The sequence below is a fragment of the Serinus canaria genome, chromosome 5 (genome assembly GCF_022539315.1).
Source record: "Serinus canaria isolate serCan28SL12 chromosome 5, serCan2020, whole genome shotgun sequence".
Lineage (NCBI taxonomy): Eukaryota > Metazoa > Chordata > Aves > Passeriformes > Fringillidae > Serinus > Serinus canaria.
Window position 1 is genome coordinate 7,417,919 of NC_066319.1, and position 9,717 is coordinate 7,427,635.

The window sequence follows — 9,717 nt, forward strand, 5'->3', positions numbered from 1 at the left end:
AGTAGCTGACAATCTTACTTTTCTTGGGCAGGCTTGGAAAAAGTATAATTGAAAATGGGTGGTCATAAAATAAAAATAAATATACGTAAATTGAAATAAACAAACCACCAGTTTTCTAACTCCTGTATTATGTAAAAATAAGAATGTAGCATCTGGTGGCCAGAAGAGCTATGAAAGCACTGTACCTTCTCTGTGGACATAAACTTGGTAAGTGTTAAATATCCATATGGTCTGGGAGGGCAACACTGAGATAATAACCTATGGCAGGTTAGAATGAACACACTTGAAATGTATATATATATATATTTTTTTTTTAAGGATAGGAAACATGAAAGTCATTGCAAAATTATTACACCCAGCTGATTTACCTTTGAATGTGCCTCAGCTTACCTCCCATCTCCTTCCCCACAGGTAACAAACCTAGAGAAGCTAAAAGCCAGCGCTGTGGGTTTGGCTCTCTCACACAGCCTGTTAAGCCTGTGGCTGTTCGTGCCCCTGGTACGATCCCAGCTGTGAGCTCTTTTGGTAGCTCTCTGCAGCCCCTCAGTCCCTGCCAGCCCCACCATGAGCCCATCAGTGCCCTCTCCTCCTGCGCCGGTTCCTGCCGGGCGCCCGCAGGAGACTCTCCCGGTATTTGGCGCTGCTGTGGAACAGCCGGACCATCTCGTGGTCTTTGCTGTCCAGCACTCTGGGCAGAAAGAGAGAGGATTTCTGTGTCCTGCGCGTTTTGAAGCCCCTCCGGGGTCGTCCCTTGCCGTTGATGGAGAGGTACCAGAGTCTCTCGGCGCTGGCCCTGCGCCTGCCGCCCGCCCGGCTGGGCCCAGTCCGGTACAGGCGCGAGGCGTAGGTGTTGTAGCCCAGCTCGTGGATCCTCTCCACGAACTCACACTCTGAGTTGTAGCTCTCCTGGGGAGGAAACATGGGGGAAAAATAAATATAGTGGATATTTTCACCCCCGACAAAGGGGAGAGAGAGAATGATGAGGAGGACTCCATCTTATTGGAAGGTTAATTAATTATTTTATTATACTATTATTCTATTCTATTATATATTTATTATACTATTTATCCCCGATGAAGGGGAGAGGATGATGAGGAGGACTCCATCTTATCAGAAGGCTAATTAATTACTTTATTATACTATTATTATATTATATATTCTTATATATTATATTTATTATATTATATATATTATATGTATTATATATATTTATTATACTATTTATCCCCGATGAAGGGGAGAGGATGATGAGGAGGACTCCATCTTATCAGAAGGCATATTAATTACTTTATTATACTATTATTATATTATATATTATTTTATATTCTATTCTATTCTAATGTTACAATAATAATATAATATTATTATTATTTTATTATATTATATATTTATTATACTATTATACTATTATTATATTATATTTACTTATATTATATATTATTATACTATTATTATACTATTATTCTATGCTATATTAGACTAAACTACTTTACATCTAAACTGAATCTTCCAAGCACACAACTGCACAGCATCTCATGACTGTCAGCCCACAGTCCCAACACACAGACACGCACACACTTGGCCCTGACAGGCCAAGGAAGCACACACCATCACTGTGGGTTAACAATCTCCATATTGCATTCTGCTTTGGCACAACACAGGCACAGCAAATGAGATAAGAATTGTTCTTCCTTTCTCTGAGGTTTGGAGTATGTGAAACCCAGAAATATTCTTGGGAAGAATTGCACCTTGCTTTTCTCTGTGAAGGGAAATGTGGCAACAAAAAAAATCTTAAGCCAGACTCCCCTCAGTTTTAGGATAAGGACAGCAACGCACTTGGTAAGAAAACCATGGAAGGCAGGAGGGAAGTGCTGAGCCTGAGCAAGGTGCTCCCTGTCAGCAGGGTGAGCACACTCTGTGCACCAGAGACTCTAGGGAGCAGCCCCAAAACCAACTGAAAACAAAAAAGTGGCATGTGAATAGGAGTGAATAGCTCTACTGATTGTTCAGCTGTAATTTTTTTGTGCTTATGAATTTAATGCAGCTGTGAAACTGGACTGATTATTTAACTGATGCCTATCAACCTCTGCCATCTATTGAAAAAGTAAAATCCTGCAGTGTAATGTAAAAAGTGTCTCTTCAATTTGTGTATTAGTCATTAGATACACTTGCAGTCTGTCACATCCAGTTCAGACTGGATGTTTGAGCAGTAAAACATACCTTTATGGAGCTTCTCTGTCAGCACAACAAAAGGAAAGCACACTCTGCCTACCAGTGTGCCCCTCCAAAATGCCAGGCTGCTCCTTTATCACAAACTGTAAGACACAATATGCACCTGTCCCAGTTGCTCACATTTCACATGATCTGTCCAAAATCGCCCCTTTTCACCTGCTCCTTGACTCAGAGACCTCTCTGCAAAAGCCTGGCACGAGGAACTCCTTTCCCCTCCCTGGGAGCAGGAGAACCAGCACACACAAAGGACCCCCCACACTGCCCATCTTTCCTTAACTCCAAACCCACCCTTGCTCCACCTGTGGGATTAAGATTTCAGGATCTGAAACGTGTGAAGCACAGAGGCAGAAAGGAATCACCACCATGGGTTTTTATTTTTCCTTGTCTGGAGGGTGTGGAAAGGGCACAAGTAGCCAGAAAAACCCAGACCCCATGAGCAGCTTTTCTTTAGTGCTGCTCACTCCCCAGAAACACTGATGGGCGTTTAACAAGGTTTTAAAAGACTCCACATGTCCTGGCTCCCCAGCTGTGCAACGGAAGCGCCCTCCCTTGCAAGGACAAGGCTTTCAGATGCTGTGGTGCTGGAGCCCACACAGCCACCAGATGTAGGTGGATTTGTCCTGCTGCCTGCCTCCCTTCTGGCTGGGGAGCGTTTATCACACAGGATAAATTCAGAGGATTGTCACAATCTGCCAAGGGCACAAAGGAATTCTGCAGACTCAACAAACCCATCCTGTTGACATGGGGAAATGGGTGAAGTGAGGGATAATGGAGTTATTCCAATACCATTTCATCAAATGCTCCCTGGATAATAATCCCTGAATTAGACAGGTTTTTTAACCAGGGGTCTTGCACAGGGTCTTGGGCTAGTGAAGGCAGTGAAGTCATTGGACAGGCAAGCAAAGACAGGAAGTTTCTCCTGAGCTGAGCCCTCACCCCTTCCTGCTCCTGTGAAAAAAGCTGCAGTGGAATAGCATTGCCTGGATTGTCCCTCCAGCTCTGAAACATAAACCTGAACCAGTCTCTCTCAAACTTGAGCTGGAAGGGGACAAATTCTCTTTTCAAGTTGCACAGAAACCTTCCATGGCTGATATTCTTTGGCATGTGACAGATGAACAAACCAGAGATGAACAATCAGGAGATGGCCTGATGCTCCTACCACCAGAAAGGGAAGTCCAGGAGAAAAAAAGTCTCAGAGTTGTCCTGCTCCTGGCTTTTCTGCACTTTAGGAGAGGAGCTATTTTTTTGCTCAGAATTGGTTTAGTGTTATTTTAATTCAGTGCAAGTAATCTGAAGGGAAAAAACCCTATTTTGAAGAAGAAAGAGAGAAAGATGAGAAAGGACTTGAAAAAAAAATCATCCGTCCAAAAAATTTCTTTGGGGAAGATGCTGGCTCTGAACTGATGGAGGAAGTCCATTGAAAAATACACCCATTTCAATCAGAATATTAACCAGAAGCATCCAACTGGACAGCCTTAACTTTGGCAAGAAGAGCTACCATGCCCTCATTCCTCTTTAGCTGCATTTTCCTTGGCCAAATTCGTTTGCAGTGTGCAGTAGCAAAGAACACTCATCTTTACACACAGCCCCCTTAATCAGTGAGCATCACATGAGGCACATTAAAGGAACTGCCACTGCCAGAACATTCCTGAAAAGCTGGAGTTAAAGGTGTCAACCTGGGGAGGGACAGAGTTGATTGTGTCACCTAGGCTGTGTCCTCATGGGAAAAGATCACATTGCTCAAGGGTATGTCCTGCTGCTCAAATCAACAGAATTACATTTAATGACTTCTAGGAGGGAGCAAATTTCACCTCAGCCATATTTCCCCTCTTCAAACCTGCTTCCACGCCCCAGGATTCATGGGGAAATGCACAGTGTGGCTGTCCTGCAGTGAGAGATCACAAGATTGCTGGGATGTAATCAAAGACAGTGGAAGAAATTCAAGCAGGGAGATAATGTGTGTGGTACACGCTGACAAACGTGCCCTGGTATGTCCCTGAGTGTGAAGAAGTCTAGGCTGAAGTATTTTATTCACTCAGGGGAAATACTGTCTGGGCTCAGAAGGCAAGGCTCCCACATACATCAGCACACCCCAGACTTTATCTCACAGATCAAGGAAAAAAAATTAGGTCAAAGGAGTAAAATAAGGTGTTTCTTTTCACCTTTATCTTCTTGCACCTTCTCCTATTTGCTTTCCTTGCATAGCCCTGCCTTTTAGTACTGCAAATCCTTCCATTGCCCAGCCATAAGCTCTGTGCAAGGAAATTCCCATCAGGAGGCTGCTTTCCTGCAGCACTAAAGCTCAGTTACTTGTGGACACTCTTTCCCTGACATGTCTCTGCAGGCATCCAAGATCCATATAAAACGTGGACAATTCTAACATTCCACATACCTGGGGCTGTCCAGGCAGTAAGAAGGTAAGAACACATCTTTTCCCCCACTTTTAAGAATACACTCACTGGTTGTCTGTAAGAATTTCAGGCAAAAACCTCTTGTAGCTTTACTCTTCTCTGGAAATGTGGATTTAGAAGAAATCAGTGCTCCCCACTAGACCTGTTCCCCCCACAAGAAATGACAGGCACGTGTCAGGCTTCAGTAAAACTTACTGATGCATAAAGTCTGCCCCTCTTGTTCATGGCCAGGTATCTGCCAGAGAACAGGCCCTTGATGGCAACGATTCCAACATCCACAGCAGTTATTTCCAGAATACCTTGAAACAGAATTAGGAGAGGTGTTATTGCTCAGGTGTAATTTTTTTAGATACATTTGCATGGCTGCTTACCTGAGGAGTGTGATCTCACAGCTACCACTTGCCCACATAAAAATCAGGGCAATCATGTGAATGAAATTATTATTATTATTTGAAACAATACAAAGCAAGGATGATGAGGGAACTGCTCAAGACAAGGTGGACAAGAAACCCCAAGATGTCTGATTGAGATTGAACTCTTTCAAAAATGTCAAAGATCTGACACTGAACTAGAGGTTCACTTAATCCTATATGTGTATAAAAAACTTTAAATCCTTTTCAATGCTTAGGTACACAAGAGCTCTTGACTTATTGAGGCCAGTCACAAAGCTCCCTATTTCAGGACAAAGCCCTTGCTGAGGTCTCCAGAGGGTGAACCAGAGCAAGGCTGCTGCATTTTAGAGCCATGAACATAATCATGAAAGGGACTTGAGATTTAGGAAGTCAGTGCTGCCCTCCAGACAAGGAGGAAGCATGTCTGACTGTTTGAGACAAATTAAAAGGGAGGACGTTTTCAGGCCATCCAAGGTGGGGTCCCGCAACACGAGAAGTGTCACAGGCAAGGCCGGTGCAACACCTGCCCAAATGTGCAGCCAAAGGTGCCCAGGACACCCCTGGAGGCACAAATGACTCAGAGGAGGCTGTTGTACGTGCATGGCTCTCCACCAGGCTCGCTCAAACCCTGCTCTCAGTTCTCAGCCACGGCCTGATGGCTCTGTACTTTCTATGAGTGCTTGAAAGCAAGAGGTGACCCTGGCACCCCAATCCCCTGCTGCCTCTTGAAAAGGCTGAAGGCAGAGCTGGGGCCCGTTCCCTGTGCAGAGCTGGATTGCTGGGAGCTCTGGGAGAGCTGGGCTGGGTTTGGCACAGCTGGTTTGAATCAGGCACCGGTTCGCTGCTGAAGGATGCCTCCTCCGGGCTGTGACAGCGAGGGGGATTTCTCTAGGAAATAGTGGTTTGCCTTTATGGACTTCAGACGCATCCCTGAGGTCTCCCTATCTCTGTGGGCCATCACCAGGCGGGATTTATGCGTGCTGGGGTGGCAGTGCCCAGGCTGGGTGCGGGGGCGCCGGGGGCTCCTCCGGTGCTGAGCCCCGCTCTCCTCCCTCCTGCCTCCCTCGCACAAACCCCCCCACTCCCGGCATATCCGCTTTCATCCTAATTACCGCCGCTGCCCGGCACATGTCAGAGGGGACAGATGTGATTTAGCCGGCGGAGGCTCAAGCCCCCCGCGGGAGCCAAGCTGGGACGGGACGGGGACCTGCGGGCAGCTCCAAAGGGCTCCGGGATGGGCCCCGGGAGATGCCGGGTACCGGCGGGCCGGGCTGGGGCAGGGCTGGGGCAGGGCTGGCGGTCGGGTCCCCTCACCCTGCAGGGCGGACTCGGGAGTTCCCCGCCCGGTTCGAGGGCCGGGGATGCTGCCAGCCCCAGGACAGGGACGCCGAGGAGAAGGGAGGGGAGGGGGCCAAAGCCCCGACCCCGAGGATGCCCCTGGTCCCCGCCGAGGAGGCACGGGCGGGCAGCGCGGGGCGGGAGCAGCTTCGCCACCGCCCCGTCCGCCCCGTCCAGCGGCCGCTGCAGAGCCGCTGCTGCGGGCGAGGGATCCCCGTTCCCGCCCGGCCCGGCCCGGGGGCAGCGGTGCAGGGCGAGGCGAGACCGGTACTCACTGAAGGCGCTGTTCTTCTCCAGGGTGCCGTTGATCCTGCCGCTGGGGTGGATCTGGAGGTGGTACTTGGTGGCACAGTAGAGCTTCCTGCGCCGGGGCGCTCCCCCGAGGTGCTCGTAGACGCCGCCGCGTCCCCCCGCATCCCGGCGCGGCCGGGGGGCGGCTCCGGCGGGCTCGGGCACGGCCGCGGCCCGCCCCGGGGAGCACGGCTCCTGCAACAGAGTCAGGAACAGGATCCAAATTATAACCATTGTGGCATGGTGGCCGCAGCGCTCAGTCTGCTGGGGAGAGCGAGGCTCGCAGCGAGTGGCACCAGGGGTCCCATTAAAGCCGTCTTGCTAGCAGCGCTCCGGAGATGCCGAGCGCACGCTGCTTCGAGCCGCGCAGCATCGGCAAGATTTTATCAGCCTCGATCTGGCCCTTTTATCTGTCTCAGATTTACTTAAATCAATAGACATCGGCAAAGGCCACCGAAGAGTCCCAGCTGTTTGTGTTACACGCAGCTGCCGTGATCAGCCTTCTCCTTGGATTTCTAGATAGACAGACGGCATGCGTGAGACAGAGAGGCAAGGAGGGAGAGGGAGGGAGGGAAGGAGGGAGGGAGCCTCTGAATTTCGGCAGGAGACTGCGGGGAAAATAGTTGATCGACGAAGCACAGAAATAAAAGGAGCTTCCTGCAACAATAGCCTGATCTGCGACCAATTGATACAGAGCAGAGGAGGCAAAAGGTATCAGTCTCGTGTGAACTCCCAGAGTGCAGCGTGGATAAAATTACACAGCATCTCTCTCTCTCTCTCTCCCTCTCTCACCCTGCCGCCGCCGCGCACACCGCACACCCCCGCACGGGGGCCGGCTGCGCCCGCCGCCCGCCCCGCGGACCCTCCGCCGAGCGGAGCCCCCCGCGCTCCGGCAGTGATGGGGGGATGATGCTCCAAGGGAGCATCCTCGGGAGGTGGCTTTGGGGAGTGCGCGTGTTAAAGGATGAGGGAGGGGGTGCGGATCCCGGCTTCCCGGGAGGCGCTGGGGGCAGAAAACACCCCCGTGGCTCGCACTCGGGATTCGCTCTGCGTGTGAGGGTCCCCTGCTCTGCCCGCGGTGAGCAGAACAAACAGCTTTTCCTAAATCATTCAGCTCACGCTTAGGACTATTAGGCGTTGTTTAGATAGAGCTTTCAGGATTTAATAATTCCCAAATTAACTTAGGCAAAGCAAGGTCCGGTAAGCGTTCTGATGAACATCCCTGAGTGCATTTGCAAGAAGTCGTAGCTAATCCTTTTCCTTGACTCCTGGAAAGTCTCATTAGCTGGCGCGGAGCTGCCCTCGCTACCCTGTCGCTTCACACCACTGCCTACGCTTTCAAAAGAGGATGGAGCTACCTATAAATAAATATAAAAGAAGGCAAAATGTTCAACAGCTCCGTGAATTACGCTGTCCCTGCGTGCTCCTCAAAGGCAGCTCGTTAATTAGATTTGCATCTGAAACAGGCAGTAGGAGTTTTGGGGAAGTGTTTGAGAGATAATTAGTATTAATGTGCTTGAAGGGCACACAAATACACCTTTGAAGTGAGTCACGTCACAATTCGAGCGTTTGACCTTGATCAATATAATTTTTTTTTTCCGGAACTGGCGAACATGAAGGGGTCTATAAATTTTTTTAAATACCTTTCTATGTAGAGCAGAAGGATTTTCTTACACGTTAAAGACTTCTTTTAAAAGAGAAGATTTTACTAGCGGGAAAATAAGGGAAGGGGTACGACCTTTTCCTAAAAGGAATGGTAGGAGGCCTAAACTGTCTCGAAAGCTACTCCCCGTTTTAAGCTGCGCTTAATATTTAGTAGTTCTTCAAGGCTAAAAGGATTTTCATTATACAGTCGTCTGGAATAAAAGGAAACACACAAAAAACCCCACATGCACCCTCTCCGCCATTACCACCCTTCCTCCCCCTTTTCTTCTCCACAAGTTAAGCCCCAGCCTCACAAGGAGAGTTTGATCTGGGGATGATAAATGTTTGTACAATTAATTCTTTATTGCTGTTCTCCTACAATGCCACTGCCAGGCAGTCAAGTAGTCCCGGTGTATCAACTGGAAGCTAAAAAAGCAATATGTGCAAGTAAAAATATGAAAATCTTAAACATTCAGGACCCCCGTTTTGGAGTGTAGGGGGTGAGGGGAGAGGGGTGTTGCTTGCGGGCCAAATCCTCCAGTCTCTCCTAGAAGGGAGGATTTTCCACCTCTGTGGAAAACCTTCCTCTCGGGAATGCTCCGCAAATGTCTCCTGGGGACTCGTAACCTCTGACGAGCTACGAGACAACTGAGGCAACAGAGAAATAACTCTTAACGTGCCACGAGTCTCCTGAAAGATGCTTTCACCGGCACCGCTTGAAGAGAAGATCAAGCACAATTACTGACAGTAATTACAGCAATCTCTTAAGAGCAAACCTGGGCTCTGTCTCGAGCCTGGTGCATCGCCCTGTGGATGCGCATCTGACATTTTCCGGTTCGGCATTCTCAGGGCATTTTCATTAGCGCTCCGAAAAAAGCCCCACACCAATCCCGCAAGATCCTCCTCCCGGCCCCCACCGCAGCAATAAACCCCGAAGACCAGTGGGTGGAAGAGTAACACGCTAATGACTTTTGCTCAAATTGTTTCCATCTTGATCACATTTTCATAATTAGCGCCATCAGCCGCAAATCTTTCCGCCCTGGGCATCTGCCGCAGCCAGGCTTCCCGAGCGATGTGGATTCCGCTTGTTAGGGAGGGGAGCACTCGCAGGTCTATCATTAATGGTCCCCCTTTCAAATGAAACCAACCCGACCCCCGCGGAAATATCAAAGGGCCCTAACTACCTCGTCTCAGCCGGAGCAGCGCTCCCAAAGTCGTTTCGCTCTGCTCAGACATCTCTACAATAAAACATAAGCCCACTCTTGTATATTTTAAGTTTGTCTGGTGACCATTTCTGAAAACAAAAAGGGTCCCTTTGATGTGGGCTGATTCTAACAGGGCCTGCGACGTCAGATGTGGTCCACCGAGTCTTTCTGGAAATATTTTTAATTATGCCCCAGAGCTCCCTG

The 9,717-nt window shown here is 49.0% G+C and overlaps 1 protein-coding gene across 1 annotated transcript; it reads right to left on the reverse strand.

The window, feature by feature from the left end:
- Positions 1-573: 573 nt before the first annotated feature.
- FGF3 (fibroblast growth factor 3) lies at positions 574-6,898 on the reverse strand. The gene is made up of 3 exons (XM_030240398.2): positions 6,649-6,898; positions 4,839-4,942; positions 574-906 (listed from the first exon to the last, which is right to left on the reverse strand). The coding sequence occupies exons 1-3, from the start codon at positions 6,896-6,898 to the stop codon at positions 574-576; spliced, it is 687 nt and encodes a 228-aa protein (XP_030096258.2).
- Between the last annotated feature and the right edge of the window lie 2,819 nt (positions 6,899-9,717).